This window comes from Ambystoma mexicanum, chromosome 2q (genome assembly GCF_040938575.1).
Source record: "Ambystoma mexicanum isolate Mex_15411 chromosome 2q, UKY_AmexF1_1, whole genome shotgun sequence".
In the NCBI taxonomy this organism is placed as follows: domain Eukaryota; kingdom Metazoa; phylum Chordata; class Amphibia; order Caudata; family Ambystomatidae; genus Ambystoma; species Ambystoma mexicanum.
In genome coordinates, this window is record NC_090924.1 from 1,168,814,571 (window position 1) to 1,168,838,128 (window position 23,558).

The 23,558-nt window shown below is 44.1% G+C and overlaps 1 protein-coding gene across 1 annotated transcript in view; it reads right to left on the reverse strand.

The window, feature by feature from the left end:
- The window catches only part of ASB4 (ankyrin repeat and SOCS box containing 4), a 279,612-nt gene extending 257,195 nt beyond the window's left edge, over window positions 1-22,417 (reverse strand). The window contains exon 1 of the mRNA XM_069648554.1: window positions 22,193-22,417. Within this exon, the coding sequence (XP_069504655.1) occupies window positions 22,193-22,376 (184 nt within the window). The 5' untranslated portion in view covers window positions 22,377-22,417. The remainder of the gene's footprint in view (window positions 1-22,192) is intronic.
- Window positions 22,418-23,558: the final 1,141 nt, after the last annotated feature.

Below are 23,558 nucleotides of genomic sequence, written 5' to 3' on the forward strand. Positions count from 1 at the left end.
TTCACACTGAAAAAACTAGTTTCCAAGATTCATGTATGCCTGCAGTCTTACTACATATTTACAACATTTAAGTTCTTAAAATGCATGTTTTACAATGGATATGCATAAATTGTGTTTTAATTCTTGATGTCTGTTGTGAAAACTCTACAACTACATCTTTTGTATGTGCAATATGTTTTGTTTGCAGCGCTGATTGATGTGTGCAACCAGCGTAGAATACGTTTAGTTCGTCCATATTTTGGCTGCATCATTTTAATATGCTGAATGGTGTGACCATCTTACTGCACATATTGCCATAATGGCTGTTCTAGTTTGTTTATGTCACAAAAAAAGAAGTGTACTTCTACAAAGGTACAGGTGAAGAGTAGGAGCAAAGGCATGCATGAAACTTCGAAATGTGTTTTATTTTACAGTTCTAGAACTATGGAGGTGTAGGAAGCTGCACCCACCCCTGGCACATGCCCATTTGCAATTGTTTCATCACTCTACCATAGAACCTGTGCAGCACCTCCCTTAGTTCACTTCTGTTTTTTTTTAACTAAATAGCCATGGTTTGATTAACTGAAATGTTTAGGGTAAACCCAATCTCTGTGAGCCGGTATCCACGCCAGCACCATTCAAAAGAAAAAGGTATCAAAAACAGCAAGGGGAGAGTTGACCCCTGCTAGTCAACAAGTGGTGTGTCCAGTATTGTGATTAATGGCGGTGACCATTCATCTCTGTATTGATCCCCAAACCCCTCTGCAACAGAACAAGACCACATGGGTTCCTTACTTGGTTGGATGCTCACTCGTGGACTTTTTACATCCTGCTAGCGACCACTATTTGTTATGTTGATGTGGTTATGGCATAACTCAACTGTCTCTTAGAGGGATACTACAATATAAAATCCAGTAGCATAAAGGCTACAATGTAGGACACGAACATAAAGGCAGCTAGAGTATAATTATTTGGACAAGGCCTCTCCAGCCTTGATGAATTTTTTACCACACCCAGAAGAGGATGCTTACAAGAGGACATTGTAACTATTAATCAGACATGCTATGTCTAAAAGAAAGAATGATACATGTAGTCATTATTTGATGATAAGCTAGTGTTTATGACTGGGAAACTGGACGATTAACGGACAGAATACCACAGGGGACACACTCCATGTTTCATTCATTAGAGGAAGTATTACAGTACTAAACAAATTCTCTAGGAAATCGAACATCATTCCTGTTCACTGACCCAGGCGGAGAGAGTCGATGCTACATGCACCAACTCCTAACATGCTCGGAGCCCCTGCTAAGAGGCAAGCAACCATAGCGAGCTATCCCCCCTGTATATCATAGTGGACCCTGTTTGATGAACTTTGCTCAGTCCTACTTGGCGCTCATCTTCCAGTGCCCCCGATATTCCTCCTGGAGGTGGACACAAATCCTTAGCACCCATAGTCCTCTCACAGTTATTCCCCTCTGATCTATTGTGGAGTGAGTGGGGATTGGACACATTTTGTCTGAGCTATCACTAATCCCACATCAGTCATTACTTTTAACAGGGTAACATTGCATTCATTTTCTTGAACTGCAACATGTTAGGTTATGTTAAATTGATTTTCACTCCACACTGCTTCCATTTTCACGGCCCTCAGGTGCTCCTAATGGGTCTGTAAGGACAAGTTGGTTGGGCTGGTTAGTGGGGTAGAGAGGGATAGGATAGATGTTGCACTCATCTGTTGATGTGTGTAGAACCAGGAGGTTTTTGGGTGTGTTTTGTTTTGTGCATTGGGATTGGTGTGTCCCGAAGGGGGGGTGTCCAGTGTTTGAGTTGTTTGTTGTCAGTTGTTGTCAGAGGTTACTGGGTTTGTAGCTTGGTTAGAGAGTGATGTGCGATTTGTGTGTTTTGGTGGGTTGATTCACTAGCCCTCTGAGCATGTGTTGTAGGTGGGAGGTGTGGGTTGTGCAGGAGAGAGAAGTGATTAGTGGGTATTAGGTGATCTCTGGTTATTTGTAGCTATGTTATTGTTTCCCATTCTGTATTTACCCCTTGGTTCCTTGTTTCTGGTTTCTGGTTTGTAGCAGCAGGCATTTCATGGGTTGGGCAGTCCGCTTGTGAGGGTGATTGTTGTGTAGTTTGTACTATGTTTATCTCTGCAATTTGAATAGCTAGGTTTTTAGTAGTTTTCTGAAGTTTATGTGGTCTTCCTTCATAGCCCAATTTGGCTACCAGATGAAAGAAGGTGGTATATCTTAATTTTCTCTTCTGTTGGTGTATTGGATCTATTTGGATGTTGCTGCTAGATCTTAAGTTTCTTCTCGGTTGGTATCGGGTGATTTTTATATGAATTCAGCTCCTTGTCCGTGTAATGATTTAAGGGCAATGTATAGGGCTTTGAAGTTGATGCATTTCTTAACTGGTAGCCAGCATAGACTCCTTAGGGCCGGTGTGGTCTCTTCGATTTAGTATCAGGAGTAGTCTTGCTGCAGTATATTGGATGCATTGTAGGTTCCTAGATGGAGAATATTTGCATAGTCTATCCTAGATAATACCAAGGTGATGTTCACAAGGGTTCTGTGTGCAAAATTGAGGTAGGGAGGATCCCTTTTATTAAACGCAGAAGGTACAAAAAAATGGTTTGCAACTGTGTTGACTTGTGGTTATAAGGTGAGAATGTTGTCCATGAGGATTCCAAGATTTGTTATCACTGTTGACGTCTCTGGTTGGGTTCCCATGCTCGTGTGTCAGGTGAGGGAGGTCTGCGCTGGACTGTCTTCTCATGAGGACACCATTATTTCTGTTTTGGTTGGGTTTAGTTTGAGGTTATTGTTTGACATGAAGGTTTTTATGTTGTTGAGGCATTTATTGAGTGTGTTCTCAGGGTTGTTGTTGTCGGTTGTCTTTAAGATGTGTTGGGTGTTGTCTTCGTAGTTGTAGGTTGTCAGTCAAGGGGTTTTAAAGACCTTCATTAGGGAGGTCATATAAATGTTGAAGAGGTGTGGGGAGAGGCTGGATCCTTGTGGTACACCACAGGTGATATTTTTGTGTTTGGTATAAATAGTGAAATGTGGGTTCTTTCAGTTCATTCACTGAAGAAGGATTTCAGCCATAGTAGCGAAGAGTTTTGAATACAATATTCCTCCAGTCTCTTGACTAGTATTGCGTGCTTAATCATATCAAAGGCAGCTGATATGTCCAGTAGTATGAGGGCTGACTGGATGTTGTTGTCCAAGTTCATTTCTAGGTCGTCCCATATGGAGAGGAGTGCTGATTCTGTTACTCTCATGGATATGAAGCCAACCTGGGATTAGTCAAGTATTCTGTTGCTTTCTGTGTGATTGAGTAGTCCTTTGTACACGTGGCTCTCCAGGCTTTTCGCTGGGAATGATAGGTTTGATATGGGTCTGTAATTAGTAGGGTCATCTATAAAACCAGGTATCAATACATAGGTGAGGACCTCTGGGCAAGACGGGAGAACACTTGAAGGTTTATCTAAAATCATAACTCCTAAGTGTTTGAAAGAGGAACCTCTGGACGAGGGAAACCCTGACCTGTGCCTGGTTTTGGGTTTCTGGGAGATTAATGGGGTTTAAGACATCATGGCATGCTATCCTTAAACCTGCACAAGCCAGCATGTTATTGCCCCAATATACAGGGTTTGGAGAAATGGTTGTTCACCTGCTCAACTTTAAATCTTTCACAGAGTTCATGGCTCCCCCATCACTTGGAGACGTTCAGAACAGGCAAGACTCGTCCCAGCAGCTGACACTTTTACTAGAAACAGTTAAACACCTGCTGCTTCAGAGGGAATGTTTGGCATTGAAAACGTGATGCAGCCAGGCTACATTCCTATAAAAAACTGTTTGGCTTCCTAACTGCCTAAAAGTACATGCTTATTCTGTACAGTACATCTGTTCAGCACAGCAGCCAAAGGTTACAGGAAGGACAGCGTTATCACAGCACATATCTGTTTTGATCTCAATTAGGCAGTTGCTGTCACTGTACACCAAAGACTTCAAAGTTAAACATTTCAATAGAGAGAGCTTACAGTAGTCCTGGAATCTATTCCTCTACCTCGAGAGAGTACTGGGATCAATACTCTGTTCAGCGATGAACAGTTTAGCTTTGGTTTCTCACTGGGTCGGATCCCGGTTGGCTATAGGTGGGCCCACGTACGGACCTATGTGCTTAACGCACCAAAGGTCTGGACCCCTCAGACATGAAGAGTGGCACACAGCATTGTACGATAAGAGCAGCTGAACACATCTCAGAATAGTAATTACCATAGCGAAGGAGAATGATCTATCATTGACTGGGGAGATGAAAACAAGGAGACAGAGACTGACCTACAGCACCCAGGAGGAGTAAGTAAGCTAGCCAGCCAGGTCCCCATTGTGGCAACCCTGGCTAAATAATTACTGGTCAATATGGCTGTGCGATTTTCAGTTTTGTTCGCATTAGAGGGAACAAGAAGCCTAAAATGATTTTTCCATCATGCCACCTGTTCGTAATTCCATGTTGGAGAGTGTTGTTCCCCCTTACAGGTTTATATTTGCCTAAGCTATTTACTTGCAAATGCTCAGCCGCATTTCCCAGCTAGGCTGCGATCTGGTGACATTTAGGGGGAAAGTGACGTGCCTCCTCTTCTGATGCATTTTGGCATTCCTTCTTGTCAGTTGCACGTACGTATTAGGCAATGACCAGGGAATATTTAATCTCCTTAGGTCCACCAATGACGGGTTATCAGGGCTAGAAGGGAAACGGCCCCTTTCCTTCTATAACACTCCTACTGCTGTAAGGACTGTTAATTTGGAATGTGTGGCCCCCACAGAGAGTAGTGGTTTCCGAGTGCCTGTCAATATTCAGCAGTTTGCATTCTGCAGGGGCATTGGCAGGTGGGGCCCATAGCTCGGCCATTAACTGCCCGCCAGCCAGAGCCAAAATAGGCCCTAGTCTCCATGACAGCAGCTGTGGGCCATTAATGGGCAAGCCCACCCATGAACACGGCTGTTAACACTACAGCACCCCACGGTTCCTCTGGGTACCCATTAATGTTTTTATTATTTTTTTGTAATGAGATATGTGGTTTTGCACTCTGTGGACAAAAGACAATTCCCCATTAACAAAATAAAAAAACACAGCACATTGCCTCTCTTCCATTTTTGCGGCATGACTGTTGGGGACGACATAGACTCAGTGAGGGAGGCGGCAAAAGGCAGGTACGTGTGGTGGATGAGGGGGCATGTAGTGGTGGGTGGGGGTGGAATCAGTAGGGACCCAGTTGGGGGGGCCTGAGGTGACACAGAAGCTGTGGGTCAAGGTAGGTAGGCCAAAAGATGGTGCATGTGGGAGAGGCCACTGTGGAACGTGGCCAGTTACTGGATATTAACAACCACGCTCACCACACCTGAGTGTCTGGCGACTCTCTCAATGGAGCTAATGTTCATTGAAGGATTACAAAGGGAAGTTTTGGTGAAGCACAATCTTTCCTAAGCCTGGCTTTCATTGTAGCTCACTAATTCTGTCATTTCATAAATCAAACAGCCATCCAAATGATAGTAAGGGACATTGTTTGTAAAAGAAAGATCATCAACATTGTAAGAATAGAAACATGTTACTAGATAAGGCATTGGAATTTGGGATTAGCACTTATTGTAAGATCCCAAAATGTTGACTGTGAGACATAATGTGTGAGCCTTCTCCGAGAATAGATATTCAAAAGCTGTCAAGTCCATAGAAGCAAAGAGTCTGATGCCGAGCGGGTACAATCTAAGGCTGACTGAGATCAGGGTTGAAAGAGTGTGTCAACTCTTCACATATAGTGGGAATATAAAGATTTAGAAGATAAAACAGGGCCTATGTCTACAAGAGAAGGGAAAGAGAAACACAGATACTTGAAAGGAAGCAGTGTAGGTTGTTGGCAGGTGTTATGGAAACCCAAGGGGGCAAGGAGGCTACTTGGATGACGAAACAAGAGATGAAAAACCCCAGCTTGTGTTTCAGTGAAATACCTCCAGTCTTACTTGATAACGCCACCTGTTTTATAAGTTGGTTGGGATAATTATCACAGCACACAATGCATCCCTAAACTCACATAGTAGGTGACTTAAACTTTGTAGAGGATGGTGTGTAGTGGCATCCAAATCACATTGTACACCAAACAGAGGTCATACACATTTATTAAACAGGTTTACATTTACACACACACAACTATTTGCAGGACTGTGGGAATTACCCTGTGGTGACTTTAACGGAAAGGCACAATTCAGGAGATTTTTGAAAATGGTTCAATGTGCACACATCTCCATGTCTAATGAACTTGAATTTTTTCCATATCAACAACTCAAGTTAAACTGATTCGTTGTAAAATGTATGCAGCTGTCACATAATATTTGTTAACACCGTTTGCTACGGCTGTGTGCACTGCTAAGATATTTAGATCCTTTTTGAAAGCAGAAGAATACATCAATGTTCATGTCTTTTTATTACTCCTCTCTACACATTCACTCCAGTTGACAGTTAGAAATATGTTTTACTTGGACTTGCGACACATTGATTTCTGAACTTTGTGACTGGGAAGCAATAAATAAGGGAATTGTAGTTGCAAGTGTAGGCTACATGTCCTTCCCTTCTTCTCCCCCTAGTTTACCAGGAGCCAGTAGGCATCAACCTCCAGTCTACCTCCCCTCAAAGTCCAGTGAAGCGTACCTCACATTTTCAAGAGCACTGGCAGGTCCATCTCCACCAGTCAGTTTGGTGGTCCCTTATTATACTAAGGGACCAGTATTGCGGGCATCACTGAGAAAAGAGTGACAGGTTGTAGAATATAGCTGAAGGCACAGTGGATCTCCTGATGTTAAATGGAGTTCTGCTATCTGGAATCCCTCTATCTTCTAATAACGTCAACATTCCATACCTTCCTCGCTTGCCAAATTCTAAAGAACAACCAATACATTATTGTTCACTGTCACAACTCACATCGAAGTTATTCAACTGGGCAGACGTTGGAAAGCCTGGCCCTAAAGAAAAAATCGGTGTGTACTAATGTAACAATATATACACACATAGATCCCACTCTCATTTATTTAAGAACTAGCTGTTCAAAGCGATGCTTGTTTTCATTTTCCCCAATTAGCTCTTGGATTAGCCAGCACATGTGGAAATCTGGTTTGGTACCAGTAACTCCTTGGTTGTTTTGCATGGTAAACTACTACTGATAAGGTGATTACTATGTCTTTATGCCAAATGAGATACATAAAAGACCCCAGCAGTGACCGTCCTGTGTATGTTTTTCCCAGGTGAGCACTTGCATTTTTGCCACAGTTGAACGCACGTATGGCGATCATCCTGGCGGGAATCCAAACTTTCTATGCTACGCCTATGCAGAACGGTAAGCTTTGTCTGTCCCCAAGGGGACCAGATTCTTAGCTACTTGTAGAGCTTTCTATACATGTCTCAGATGCAGAAGACTCAATTTTATTAATTACATTTTCTGTAGATACAAAGCACAGGCTGTGAGGAATCTATTCTACAATTCACGTCCTGATGAAGGCTGTTGCACTTGAAGCTGTCAAAATGCAATAGTCCGAAACACTATTGTGTCAACTTTTTTCTTTGTTTCAGTATGCCAATTAGGCAAAACAAAATTCATGTTTTACTTTATATTTTTCCACTGTAATCCCTTGACAACACAAGGTTTTGTATGTTGAAAGTCACCAGATGATTGAAAAAATGTACTGAATTTTTTAGCAACTTCCTCTTATGAGGAATGTACTAGGTTCCCTATGTGCTACGTGCTGACATAAGGTGCACAGTATCATTGCTGTTATCATCTGCTCATAATGCTTCCTTGTCCCAAGGGTCCTGGGGTAATCACTGTGACAGCTCCAGTTACATCAGAGACGTAGGACCCAGCAGTGAACTGATGGAACCAAAGTGAATCGTGACATTGCATCGCATCTTCTTGGTGCAAAGTATTGAACTGTGTGCATTGCAGCTGCCCATTCAAAATGAAATACTTGAGGTAGCAATACATGAATTTGTTTCGCTACTAAAAATTATAATATTAAATTGATGTTCTAAAAAAACATAAAAGATAGATATATTTACATAAAATATATCTAATAACAGTAATTGCCTTTGTTTAATGTGCCGTATCGTTCAATAAAATCACAAAACACCACTGCAAGATGGCAACTACGTTTCTAGCAACCTGATGTTTCTGCAATCAGCACTATGTGTGGCCTTCTTTTATGTTCATGGACTGAAGTGTCTGCATGCATGTTTGGTGAATTCAGTCATTTACCTGCTGACACCCTTCTTCGCAACTTCTGAACACTAAGGGGATGTCAGGGAAGTTACGCTCTGGCACTGCCGGCAAGCTGAAGTGCTGGAAGAAGGGTGATACCTAGCAGCGACTCCAACCCGGTCATCCATTGGCACCGGGAGGCAGCACTCAGCTGGTTCTTCAGCTGCCCTATGGGTATGAAGAATTAACACAGGTGGATAGGCGTATGTGTTGAGAATATGCTAGGGTCCGCTTGATTGGTGCCCCAAAGTTCATTTATACTGTATCTTGGCTTTCTATTCATGCAGCGATGTTGTGAATTGAGCAGAATATAGAAAAACTTGGGGGTTCTGCAGAAATCTATACAGGGGTCCTGAGGGATAGTGTGGCACTGATTGAACTGCAATGTTATCTTTATCAAACGAGAGGTTCTGGATGAGGTTGTAGCACATATATATTGAAATACAGTGGGTAAGTTAAAGCTAATAAAGGAAAATACCACCTGAAGCCAATATTTGCTGTCATACGACCGTTGTTTTGTTGTGTGATTACTTTGGGCTATTAGGTGTTGTGACACCTAAAAGCCAAAACTGTTTTCGTGGAGTAGAGATAGGGAGGAATGGCATATGAGGAGGAACAAAGAGGAATGACATATGAGGAGGAACTCTCGTCTCTAGATGGTGTTTACTTTTCTACCCACCCATTGCCTGCCCATGGCCATGCTTATCCATATGGCCATTCCCACCCATTCCTGTCTCTGCCCACCCATAACTGCTGAACCTATATGCATGCATTAGTATTGGCCGACCCCTTACCCTCACCCGGAATAGTTTGGCTCACACATTTTTGTCAAGTGTTGGCAATAAAAGGCTGTAGGATTTTATTGTACAGATATAGTTATGGAGATAACAATAATCATATATCATAATAGTATCATACTTTTGGGCACCGGGTCCTGAGGTTACCCCCTCTGGCCCGTGCTGCCTTCTCATGTCCCACGACTTGTTGTGGGCACTGTACAGTGCCTTGTACCTCTTTTCCTTTGTTCTTCTCCCTTATTTTGTAGTGTGGGATGGTTCTGTGGTAAAGAAGCAAAAGTTGGAAGACATTGAGTAAACAGTGAACCTCCTGTTTGTTTGGGTCCCCGTTCAGGGTCCACAAACAGATTGTGTTTTCTCAGAGCATGCTGCTCTTATTTATAAGATCCAGGGGAGCCCTGGGTCTTTGATGTGTATAGTAGTGGGGGCTGTGTGCCAGCCCCCGGCCGGATATCCGACTGTCTGCCCCCCTTAGGTACTTAGCACCTTGCTGCTTGGAGGATTGTTCACACCTCACCCCTCCTCAGCTTTGTGTGGCAGAGACTGCGTGTTTCTGCAGCTAAGGACGGGAGTGGAGCAGACAAGGGGGGGGGTTGGGCTGCCCCTATCCTGGCCTGCTGATGGTAACACCAGTTACTCTGCCTCGCCCTGGGCGGCCCTGCGGCATTGGCCATAACTCCTCCTCATGGGAGCTCTTTGAGCTCGATTTTATCAGGTCTTATCAGGCTTTTTGAGCGCATACCAGCACGTATTGCATCATCTGTAACGGGTGCCATTGCTTAATTACATGCACCCCACTCCCAATCAGGTGCACAGAATCAGAGGATTCTTGTGGTGCGCGTGCTGTTCGTGCAAACATTGTGTCTGCATCTCTGATTGTAATTGCAAATGACACATGTACGGAATTATTCATGAAGACGCTGTGTACTTTAAAACTGTCTATTTGCATTTGTTGGAATGTTGCAGCCTTTTTCAAATTAATCCCACTCCTGTCCAACCAGGCCTTTACTTTGTGAATTGACGTACATTGACGTTCATTGGTCATTCTTAGTTGAGCAAGACCACGCTGACTGATTATCCATCAGGGAGTGTTTTTTTATGGGGAAAGCACGCTGTGCATTTTCTGGAATAACCAACATTGTTAACGTATCTGGTTAGGGATGGCAGATCTGCGAGGGTAACTGTACTGTAGAACTTTATTGTGTGAGACCCAGAATAATGTATTTTTTCCTTAATGTTAATATTCATAAAAGGCAGATCATGCAAAAAATTATTGTAGGTACACTGTAGGGCAAGCAAAGGACTCTGACCTTTTATTTATCAACTCTCCTAATGTGACAAATCAACTTCCGGGCACCAGTGGTCCAGGGATGAACATCAGTTTCTAAACCATCAATCAGCCCCACACCTCCAGTACACCAGAAGGGATCCGAACAGTTTGAAAACACACGCAAATTATAAACCTCCTTGTCCAATTTTGCTAACATGGACAGAACGGCAGGCTTATCTCTGCAAGGTCGCGGGTCGTTGGTTAGTTGAAACACAGCAAAAATACAATTATTACCCAATAATAAAAGGGACTGTCCAGTCAAGGCTGTATACAAATATCTATTTGATTATTGTCACAACAGACAGTTCTAGCACACTAAAAAAGATAACCCACCCTGTAAAGGAACACATAGGACAGACAGTTTCACAAAGGGATGCCCTATGGATACTGAGGTAAAGCAATCAGTCTTAACTGTACAAGGTTATTTGGTTTCAGCACCAAGGAAGCAAGGGGTCGTAAATGTCACTAGGAGCCTTCGTAGAAAGACCAGGGGGGGCAGAACCACAATGTACCTGGTGCTTCAGATGATCTTGATGCTCGACAGCGGCAAGTCGGTTCCAGGACGCTTTGCAGCTCCTGCAACAAAGTTCAAGATGGGAGACAACTGCGGGTATCAGGCAGCAGGCAGTTCGGCAAGCGAGGCTGGACAGACGGCTGCAGGATGGCCTATATGGCGGCTCAGTGCAAGAATCAGTGTCTCTGTGCTGGTTGGTAGATCTGGGAGGCTGGTCGAGGGTTCTCGGACTGCTTTAGTGACTGCGGCATGACAACAATCAGTGGCACAGCCGGTCGCGGTTCAAGGGCTCAACTGCCTCAAAAATGTCCTTAAAAGATGGACGCTGGTTGTGGCACTCCTCCAAGCTTCTTCACTGGGCACATGTCATTCTTTAAGGAGGACGGTCCAAAGCTGAGGAGAGTGTTTGCATGCAACGGCTTTGTCCTTTGGTCTGGTGCTTCCCACCTAGGAAGCTTGATGGCAGAACCTAGCATTGCACGCTGTGTGCTGGCTGGGTACCAGTTCTGGAGCTGCTGGACGGGTCCTCTGAGGTCGGTATCTCCCTTCTGTTCCCTGGGAGATGTTTAGGGGAGGATCTTGCTTCCCTCTTGGAAATCCTGGCCTTCCTGCACTGGTGGAAGCTGTAAGGCAGACTGTACCTTCAGCCAGGGTCCAAATGAGTCCTTCTTCTTACTCCTTTCGAAATCATCAGATGATCTGCTAAGTGAGGAGCTCAGCCCTCTTTTAAAACCAAATGGGACCCAGTTATTTTTGCAGGCTCAGCCTACCTTAATGAACCAATCATGGGTCCCTACCAATAATCTCCTGTTATGCGTGAGGTCAGGACCAAAGTGTTTTGCAACAGGAAAGGTAAGAGGTGACAACATGTACTTTAAGTCCCACCCATCTGCCTGTCTGTTGTAGATCAAAGTGTCCCTCTGTGGCTCTTGATCAAAGTGCAGGTCTCCCTTGAGGTTTGTGGTGAGAACAGACTTCTGCCTCCCTCAAATCACATACTTCGTGCCTCTGAAAGGGGTCCGCTCTGCAGGGGTTGACTACGGTAAATAGTGGACGCAGACATGCCATTCACTGACATGCCATTCACTGTCCTTCATACAGCAGGGTGGGAACTAGCTTCAAGTCTTGCCTTCCTCTTGTCCATTCTGCGGTCAAGCCTGACGCAGGCCTGTTCCAATTAACTCATATTAGTATGCACTGCCACTGGCAGTTTAGACAATAGGAAGGCAAATCCATGGAGCCTTTGATATTTTAATTAGGCTGCCCATGGCCGGAGTAAGGTGTACCCTTCCCCCTTCTTGAGATGGTTTGATGTACCAGAGGCTGTCACATTCCAGCTGAATTTGACAGGGGAGGACAGCGCCTATAGGCTGTGTCCTCCTAGAGTACACGCAACTATGCGTTTGTCATGCGGTGAGCAGGGGAAATGTGTGCAGGATGGCCTCACACATTTTCAGAGGCTGATCTCCCAGCATTCATTTTAATTTTTTTTTAAATCAAAAAAGCCCAGGCGAGTGCACAATCCCATGGGGATGGTCGAATTTCTTATACCTAGGCTGTGCTGGATAGGCACATTTACCTTTCCAATCAATTACTGCTGTGTGGAAACTTGCATCTTGAGACCACATTTGAAAAGTGAAGCGGTTGTTGAGACAACACCTGCAGAGAATCCGACAACTCGAGATGGTTTTCTAGCCTAATCTCCTAATGTGAGAACAGAAGCATGGTGTATGCTCCATTTAAAAAGAGGAACCCAGAGATGGAGGGCACACGCCTGTGGGAAGTGGTTGCGTCATCAACACACAAATGTTCCATCTTTCTGACACAGGACGCCAGCAGCAGCGTGACTGGTTCTAGAACTAGATATTAGACAGTTGCGTAGAGCGCCTGTAGAAGGGGCTGCCAGATGCCATGGACGACTTGCAAATGTGGCTACAATTGCCAGGACAGTGGGTCAGCAACATGTTACTTTGCTCAGGGTGCCACAAACCTTCATACATTATCCGAGCTCCGAACGACCTGGAAAGTTACTATTTAGCTGAATATTGGGAAGATGGGGTGGCACATGCTTTGAGTATCTTGGAGAGTCGGCTGCCGGGCCCCCACTTTAGATTTGGAAGCTTCGAGATGGGGTGAATCTAGAGTAGTAGATCCAGGCTGCGAGGCAATAGCTGCTCTGGTTAAATGCAGGTCTTGGGGGAGTTGGCTGTTAATTATTTCCTTCGTTTTTAAGGCATTCTATTTTGTTCCTAAAGTGACATGGGTGTATTATCTTGTTGCATCTTCTACCGTCACAGATTTGGACACTGTTGGGGGAACAACTCCCCTGTACAGCGAGAAACATCTACAGTGCAAAAATCTCTTAAACCTTTTAAAGAACCTTTCACGTGAGGCTGTTTGTAAAGTCAGTAAACGTATGAGAAGCGGAATCTGAGCGCTACGTTGCTTGTTCTCCAATAAGTATGTTTTAAGAATCCATGTTGGATTTGTAAAACATCTAAAGAAGACCAGGTTAAGACTACAGGGTGGCGGGGGGTGAAAATATAATATAGGGTTAATGGATATGTATCTTTTGTGCTTCCTGCTGTTTTATCTTTAGAAGAAATGTGGTTCCTCACTTTTGATGCTCTCAAAACATTCAAACGATCACTATATTTTAACAGGCTTTACAAGCGGTGGATAGTTTTAGATCTCATTTTTAGTTTGGGCGTTTAGGTGTCGCTTGCGACAGCTATAAGCCGGAACTATTGCATTAGAGTACAGATAGGGAAGAATGGCATATGAGGAGGCACACAGCCTATAGGTGTTGTTTGGTTAAGAGCCCGCCAAATTGCCTGCCCACGGCCATGCTAATACCTATGTCCATTCCTGCCTCTGCCCACCGAAAACACTGCCTCATGGGAATGTTTTGAGCTTGCTTGAATCAAGCCTTACTATCAGGCTTTTCATACAAAGTACCTGCCAGTGTTTGTTCAAAGCAGCCTTCTGAGAGTTAATAATTTAGAGTTGCAAACACGCTACTGGTGTAATAAAAATGTCTTACCAGGCCATGCGTCTCCTCGCTGAAGTCCTGCTAAAAACAAGCATTGGCAAAGCCAGTTAAGTCCTGTTCAAAACAGGCATTGACAAAGCCAACATGTGTGGCTTGTGCATACATTTTAAGCTATTGCCAGGCAATGCTATTAGATGCCTACAGAAAAGCCCACATTGTTGGCATCGCCAATGCTTCTTCATTGTGATATGTCAGAAGGATTGCTTTCAGCTGCTTTCAATTTCTGCAGGGAACATAATCTCAAAGCTTACAGTTCCACGTCTGCTGAATGTCGCTGAAGTGTCCTCTCTGCTGACGTTGATTGAGTCTTATTTCCTTTCTTTAATCACAGTTTCCACTTTCACTTATTCAAGAGACTTCCTTTGCAATATTTGAGTGATTTCAGTTGTAAATTGAAACTCATCCCTTTCCTTTGGCATTTGGTTTCCTTGTTGTATGGCTCTTATCTCTGCTATGCATTGAAAATCAACTTTTTAAATCAGTTTTCTTAGCTGAGGCGTTGTGTATCTTTCCTTGAAGTTGAATCTTTTCTTTTGTAATTTCTATTTAGGTCATCTTGTGCTTGCATTTTCTTCTTTTATTTCTGGTGTTTAATTCGATCATCATTTTCCTGCTGAGATATCACTGTGGTTCCCCTGCATCGTGCACTTCGGTGCACTGTCTGCGCTCTCAGCGCTGGAGCTGTGATACACACATCCTCTCTGTTCGCCCGCTCTCCTGCTATTGTCCACCATGACATTACATTGAACAAGTGAGTGCTCAGATGGAGAGAATAGATGTGGGGATGGAGCGTAATAGGATGGGAATGTCATGGTAGTGGCAATGGATTTGGGTTTTGGTGGTGGATGATTGCCAGGGAGTGGTCAGAGTGATGAGAATCAAATTCAAGGTTTTGGGCGAAAGAGTTGTGGGGTAAATTGAGGTCAACTCGGAAGGGCAATACCAGCCTCTGTGGGGAGAGGTTCAAGAAGCGTGTCAAGATCAGGGAACAAGGTGTTGAGAGGTCCAGGAGGCCTACACATTGGCAGGATGTTGAAAAGGTCATTACTAGGAGAGGTCAGAGACAATTCACAAAAAACACTATTCAAAATGGAGGGGACATATGCCACCTCTTATTACGATTCCAACCCCATGCCAGTCTGGTAAGGGGGAGGGGCATGTGGATGGATACACACAGCAAGCAAAGCGGGGGAATGCAGTATTTAGTTCAGTCAGGCCCCTCTGCCCATCTACTCATATTAACACGAGTTGACTGTAGTTGGCTTAAGCCGCACTGATCGGCCAAAACTACGTTTGATTCCATGCTAACCCCAAATTCCAAGATTTCCATTTGAATGCTATTGTGAATATTTCATTTCGCTCCAGTTGACTTTGGTAACTGGTTACTGGTGTCTACTGGTTTCGGTTGGTATTGATCTTCATTTATTTATAAAGACAATGTTAATAACGGACTACATGACAATCGGGGAATGTATGTATATATTGCAGGGTCACAATCAAAATGTACAGATTACGCACCAGGCCACAATGAGATACCTTTGATGAAGCATGTATTTACTACAATCCAACGTCCAACGTCCAGTCCAAGGGCAGACATGTTTGCGCAGAACGTCCTCCATTTTGTTGAAATGAGGGCGTGTCCATACCTACAGGAGTGTGTGAAAGTGCACGTCATTTTTCCTGACAATCAGCCACTTGGCCAAGCTCGCTGTACAAAGCTAGTGTGGTCATGGGATTTAAATCAGGCTGCCATAAAGTAACTTGCATTGCAGTTGCCATTGTTCAAATTAACAATAAATAAACATTTGTAAAAAAAAAATATGCCTCCCCTAAAAACATATCAATGGAGAAGACGTGGAACACGCTCGACAATTAGATGTTAGAGATATCACCTTTTATGCCCCCAGTACTGGGCATTTCTAGTCCAATGCCGCAAAAAGATATGCCACAAGTAGACCTCAAGACAAAATACTTGACAGTCTTCATTTGAACAAGCGAGGCTGGGGGGGGGGCGGTGTGGGAGGGGGCTTTCACGTTAGCAGCGAATAACGTTATGCGTCATGGCATGCATGAATATATGTAAAGGTGTTGCTTATGACTGAACGCTTATCTTGCTGCGCGTTGCGCAGACTATTTTTAATCACACTTGACTTCTGGTAACGAGCAAGGGCACGCTGATAAAAGGATCTGACAGAAGAAAGAATGTCCCGGTTTAGATCCGAGTTCCATGCACGGGCTGCCACAAGACACTGCAGACACAGCAAAGAAGTCACTCGAGGCAAGGGGAGGAGCATTGCACACATAAGTGAAAACTGGTCAATTTTTGGAAGCGTGGCTGGCGGCCTTATTTTTGAAAGCGTGCCAGACTTGTGCTCAAACAGGCAAGGTTGCGTGCTGACCAAACACGTGTGTATCTCGTACCAGCTCACCAGGTTCTGCTCACCAATCAAAACTCCTTTTAATGGACAGCCCCACAATCTACAAATCTACATCTTGTTAAGAGTCCCAGGGGTGAACCTGCAGAATCCTTCCTTGATTGTTTCAGCAGTACATAAGATTACCAAGAGAAGTGCACTTTTAATATAGTAGAGGTTTCCGAATGTCACCATCAATGTGGCCCCTTCTAGTGGCCTTTATCCAAACAAAAAAATGTACAGGAGTTACAGCGCAACTTAATGAATTGCTTCACTTTATTTATGCATCGATTTGTAGCATTACTCCTAGGCATACTCTTCCTCGTACCAGTACTTACTTATGAGGTAACCTTACCTCTTCTAAGGAACCCTTTTTACTTTCCCTGCCCCAGCCTCCTCCTTTGCGGGCATATAGAGCCCCTTGTCCGACATTCAGCAGTTACTTGACACTGCCTTAGGTTGACCATTTTCATATTACCAGTCCGGAGGCAGAGGTGGGCCGCATGTCCTGGTATGATGAAGAATAGGACTAGGAGTAACGAAGATTACTGGTAAGTAATCTGATCATTACCTCTGTGTCCCCCTTCTTCATCCCAGACAAGCAATGATGATATGGACACCCGCCATCACCAAATGTATTCAGGAATAAATAGACCACAGAACCCTTGTCCATGTTCACAGTAGTACCCCACTCAATACCCCCGCCCTGCATCCTATCGATGTAAATTAAGGTGACAGCGCCTGATGAAGGTGTTTGGGTCTGCCCTGGAATTGTCCTGAAAACAACCCCGGCTTCTGTGCAGAAAGCACAATAGCCCCCGGTGGACACCCCTGAATCCCTGGAGGAGGGGGTGAGCCTAGGTATCCATAGGCCAGGGAGAGGATGTCCCGCAACCAGCGACTGACAGTCATTACTGCTGCCTTTTTCCCTGGAGAGGGCCCCCCCCCCCCAACGGTGAGAAATAGGCTGCTGAAAGCACGGAAGGCCTGGCTTCTCTCCGGGTATGTAAGGACGGCCGTCCTAACATCTAGTGTGCCCAAGAGGTACTCTGCTAGGGAAGATGGTTTGGGAAAAATGCAAAAGGTGATGGCTGGAAGTTTTAGAATTAATCTCAACGTCTGGCACAGCACTGGGCAACCCTCCAAATTATCGTTCTGTTGTCTGCCAAGCAGAAAACAGAAAGGGGAAAGACCATATCCAAATCAGGCTTGGTCCCACCACAAAAGGGGCAGTCCAGCCTAACTTGCTAGGTCACATCCCTTCTGCAGGAGACCACAAGCATCCAAAGACTGTCTGGCAGAGCAATTTCTTGAGATTTACGAAATTTGCAGACCACCTTGGGGAGAAATGTTTGATGACATCTGGGGAACAGAGCTTCCAAGGGTACTACTAGATATGGTGCCTCACAGTGCACATAGTTCCCTCTAGATGCCAGGCCGAAGTGAAAGCCACCAGGAAGATGGTTTTATATGTCAGGCATTTCAATGGACATCCCCATGGGCTCAAAGGGAGGGGATTGTAAGGCCTTGCGAACCAAGGGGAGATCCCAGGAAGGAAGACCAGATACTGAGATGGGTCTGGACAGAATGAAACATGGGTCAGGAGTCTAGACACCAAATCCTGTAGGTTGGAGTTTATTCCCATGGGAACCTAAAGAAGCTGATAGCTGCACCATGAGTACACTAAGAATAGATACTGATAATCCCAGATTGAATCCTTCCTTCAGTAATTGAAGAATGCATGTGCCTGTGGTGGGAGATAGACGTGGCCCTACACCAGGAACTCCAAACTACAAACTACTCTAAAATAAAATTGTTGTTTTAGAGGTAGAAGTGCCATCACTGATATTACAATTGGATCTAGCTACCAGTTTCAGGTTTATCAGACTGAGTGGGTAAGTTTACCAATACCTCGGTTATGTCTTCCTCTTCACTCAAACACACAGTGTCTCCAAATTCCCCCTCCTCCTCACCTGATGTAGAGGAGTAGTCCAGCCTCTTCCGACGAGTGCGATGTCCGGGAGTCTTGCTCTTCTTAAGTAGGTAAGGCCGGCCTCGGAAGGAAGCCACTGTGACCTCGGAAACGGGTCCACAGAGACTCCCCTCTGCGACAGACAAGACGGAGTAGGGGAAAAGCCCTTGCGGCACAAAAACCCCTCTAGATGACGATCCCAGCGATCCGGAAGCAGAGAAGGGAAGCAAGCGTCCAAAGGTAGCAGTCCGATGACCAGACACAGACAGAACTGGGAGATGCAGGAGAGAGCGGAGGGAACCAGGAGGAAGAGAATGATAAGCGGGAACCGGAGAGAAACTGCAAGGGGTGAAGGAGAGTCCGGAGGGAGGCAGAGAGAGAAAAAGGAGAAGCCAAGAAAAACTAGGCAAGGAATGGGCGGAACACCGCCAAGGGAAATAACAAGGAGCGTGACAACGAAGGGTAGCAAGAAAGTTGCAACGCGCCGAGCCGCCCAAAGTGGAAAGAATAAATACACTAGGCGGTGGCCATCTTGGAAAGAGCTAGACCGTCAACAGACAATTTGGGAGGAGACGTGACGGCACAGCACGTTGGTGGCCATGTTTCCACCTGTTCCATAACCGCCAGGAACCCGCGGTTGTGACAACCAGAAAGATTGCTGATCAGGAGAATTGTAAAAGAAAATCCAACATCAGAATAACCGTGTTTCCAGAAGATGTAGAAAAAGGAAAACCTATTGAGTTTTTGCAAAAAGTGTTGCCTCGTCTGTTAGAATTACCCCCTGAAAACCCTTGGAGATTGAGCATGCCTATAGGGCACTAGCCCACAAACCACAATCTGGTCAACTTCCCAGAACATTTATAGTATGTTTTCGGAGATATCCTGTCAAGGAAATGATTATTAGGAGGGCTCGAGAAAACCAGAGGATAATGTGGGCTAATAACCGCAGGATCATGTTCTTTAATGATTATGGGAAAACCATAAAGGAACACAGGAAAACGTGTAATGATATTAAGCTGAGAGCAAGAGAAATGAATATACAATATTGCATGCTAAAGAAGGGCTGCTGCGACTCATCACATTGAATGATTAATTCAGTGCTTTTTCTCCAAATTACAACTGTTTGTCCTATGAGGTTTTATATTAGGCAAATATCCTAGCTTTGATGTGTTTTTTTATTCTCTTCTGTGTTTTCGGATGCTTGAGTTATCTTAATGACTTATTATAATTGTTATGTAGGTAATGTGTTTTATCGTATAATAATAATGCCTTTGGTACTCTTGAACTCTATGTTTATTTACGCTACATGTGATATGTCGCTCTAAAGTGTATATATAAACATGTTAACAAAAAAAGTTACAAACTATCTCGCAAGTTGTAATGTTTTCACTTTTGGTGTGTCAAATACGTTTATTGTTTTGTAGAATATCACATTTCACATCATATGAAGTATGTCTTTGTCAAATGATGCAAAACACCCAGGTTACCTTTCCACATGATCTTTTGTTACACGTCTAAATCTTGAAACCCTACAAGACATTTGTTATCCTTTTGTTCAATTGCATAATGGGATGTGTAGTCTTCAAGATGGGGGAAAATACAACAACAGTTGTACTCTTTTAGTTTCGCATATTTCTGTAAGGATGCCTATATTTCTGGAGTACTTTAATGATGAACTTTTGAAGTCCTCTTTATAAAACAAAGTATTGCTGAAAGCCAAACCTGACAGTGAAGGGGTTGGCTAAGGAGAGGATACATTGGTTATGGGGAATTACCAGGTCCATGGATGTGGGAAGAGCGGCTGCAGGACTGACAGTGTTGTTCTACCTGGTTCTGTGATGATTTTAAGGGTACCGTTTGAGGGTATATGTGGGTAGGCAGTGTCAGCCCACTTTTCACAGAGCGGACACCATCACCCTTAGGGGTTTTTGAGCGCAGCATGCAAAAAAAGCTTGCTTGGTCAAGTGTTCGGCCACCAGGATTTGAACCCAGGACCTCATACTCCCAGGGCACACACCCACAAGGTCAGGTGGACATGTTTTCAAAGCACATGTCTTGTTTTGGTATTTCGTTTTCCATGGAATATTTCAATATACATTTTTGTGTTTAAAAGATGTGCACTTTTATGCTTTGCAGGCAATGTTATAGGAACATCTCCTCAATTTGGTCCATTTTTTTGAAAACACAATGTTCCATTGTATTGTGCATTTTCTTCTATTAGGAAAGGCCACTTGAACTAAATTTGCATATTTCACTTTGAGATATGTACATTGTGTATTTTAATTAGCTTAGAACCCCACACTATTTTGGGACTTGTATGCTATTGATAACATTTGAAGACCTGGCGAATTGCTTACTCTTGATTGCCTAAATGCCTTCCCGGTAAATGGGCTTTGCTTCAATTGCGCTATAAGGCAGTCCTCCAGCAAAGGCATTTTGCCCTGTCTGTCCCATAGCCCATCCTCACACATACATCCTTTGCAACCTGCAAGAAACAGCACACCATAGCTAGTGGCCATACCTTTTGGCTCATTCTTTGCATGTTGGGTGGGTGGGGCCAGAGGCAAGGACTGTGATGAGGAAGAGCAGGATGCAGAGTGATGCAGATTACACACAAGTAATCTGAGAATGTCTTCCATGTTCCTCTTCCTCTTCCAAATGCTTACCAATCCAAAACTCCAATCCGAAACTCCAATCCGAAACTCCAATCCGAAACTCCAATCCTCACAGCAGGTCCCCCAAGGCCCAGCCAAGAAGCTCCGGTCAGAGGAGTCATTCTTTTGGTTCCACTCCAAGCCCGGCATGGAGAGTATAGTACTTGCACAAGACAGCCCAACAGCCTTCCTGGGACCCTACCAAGGGCTAGAACAATTTGAACTAAAGCATGTCCAGATACTAGAGTGTTATACATCTGGTGGGAGGGGTAGACCATGAACAGAAAAGAGAATAGAAATAAAAGAAGGGCTCCTGACTATTGAGCTGGGTACCTCATAAGTGAGTTCTGGGACGAGGAAGAGGGTGCCAAGCATGCCATAGTCAGATTTTTCAAACCAAAGTTGCCAAAAAGACCAGTCACAAACAATATTTCTACTATCTACAGGTGTGATGATATGGTCTCAAGTGCCAGAGTTACAGATTGGTCTCAAATACTGGCGTAGCCATTGGATAAAATGTGTGCTCCTGGGCAAATCAATTTATCTCACTGAGGCTTACCTGTCAAAATTAGATGGGTCTACAAACGACTCAGATCACCCTGTCGACTACTCCAAAATAAGCATCTCTTGAGATATTTCCAAATACATAATATTAACAGTTAAAATTCAGATACTAAAAAACAGTTTAGTTAATTCCCATGGATATTGGATATTAAAGACTAATTGTGTGATATAATTTTATGTGATGCAAATAAGGGGGCCCCCACACATCCTTTCACAGCCAGGGCACTGCAAATCCTGGAGCAAGACCAGTTTATAGAATTGTCTTTCCCCCATTATAAGTCTAGTACTACAAGTCCCAGAATGCAAAGAAAATAAAGGCTTCCACTGTCATCGCCGGAATATTATATGTTGACATGTATGCTATTGAGGCGTGTGATTTTTTTCAGAAAGGGGTTATTGACAGGTGTGCATTTTGTTTCATGGCCTGTAATTGCTAAGCATACATTAAGCTATTTGCACAATGCCTGCAACTCAACAACGTCATGTTAAGCAAGCATTTGCCGCGACTGTCCCGTTCGATCATTCACGCATTAAGTTAAATGTGCATGTCTTTCCTTTCACACAAGTCATCAATAAGTTTAACTTTTTTTAAAAAAATGCACGTTTACCTCGTTTGTAGGAAGCCAACACTAGTTTCTCGTCCTCCACTTCAAATACCGTGTCCACGTCGATGGCCCGCTGCCCCAGGAGGTCTTCCAGCGTGACGAAGTCATTGGCCTGCAGTGCTTGCAGAAACGTCCTTTTCACTAGTTTTTCAGCAGCTGCACGTGCGGGCGTTACATTGTCATCCATAGTGGAACGCAGCTCGTGCCCGCCTCAACCCACATTGATTTCTTCGACAAATACCAGCTCAGCGTAACAACGCCGAAACGGACACTCACACTCCGGGCCTGGGTAACCTTATAACCCAGTCACGCTCGACTGTTCTATTTATACACCAGAGGTTCAAACTGCGACACACGAGCAGCTACTGGATTTGCAGTTCTTAAAATCTGTGTAAACAAATCAGGCACTGCAAGAATGCTGTGTTCGCTACTTTCAGGGATATAACTATACGTTTTTTTGATACACTTCTATCATGATTCCACTCCCAACTCATTCGTTAATTGAGATTGTGTTGGCATATCTTGAGGAATCGTCCAGCTACGTGCAGCAGACTAGCCTAGGTCAGCATTCTACCAAGGAGAAGGGAACACTCTTATCGATAAAATATAACCATTCCTCTGGGAATTCAGGACGAACGTGCTCACTCTTTTCTAAGGCACGTTTAAAAAAAAGCTGCATCCATTTTTACAACATTTCACAGGCCGTCGAAAAACATGAGAGAAAGAGAATGCCTGGCATTTTAATAACATCTGAAAAAAATGTAAAACTATTGCTAGAAGTGGTTATAAGCCAGCGACCTCATGGATGAATTCATTTATTTGCCCAGGTCTGAAAAATGAGGAAGCCGATTGGTCTGTTTTTCGTATTTAAAGCGCATTTGCACAGAAGAATGCCATTATATAGCAAATGCAACTTTAAATGCACAGTTACTGACATCATATGGCAGCCATGTGATGTATCCTGCCTCCTGGGGTACAATACAGTTCCACTGTCAGTGGGCCCCCAACTCTCCAACAGGGCCCAACTAGTCCTCCAGTCCATGGATGGGCCTCCATGCTCTCCCTGGTGCTTATATGCTGCATCCGACTTCTTCTTTTAGGCATCAGCTGCATACCTCAACTGCCAGCTCACCAAAAAAGAAAACGCTTTGGACTTGTTTCTCCATGGCTTCTCCACCACTTCTCCTTCTCTCCTACTCTCAGTTTGCTTCAGGTTCAAATACCCTCGTCGCCAAAATGATTTATCCTGCCTCCTGCAGGATCTGCCCTGGGCCAGTAATCACAAGGAGCAGGAACCAGGCTGACCCAGGTAAGTGGAAAAGAAAACATGTTTATTTCTTCTTATGTGCCATAGCAAAGGTAGTAAAGT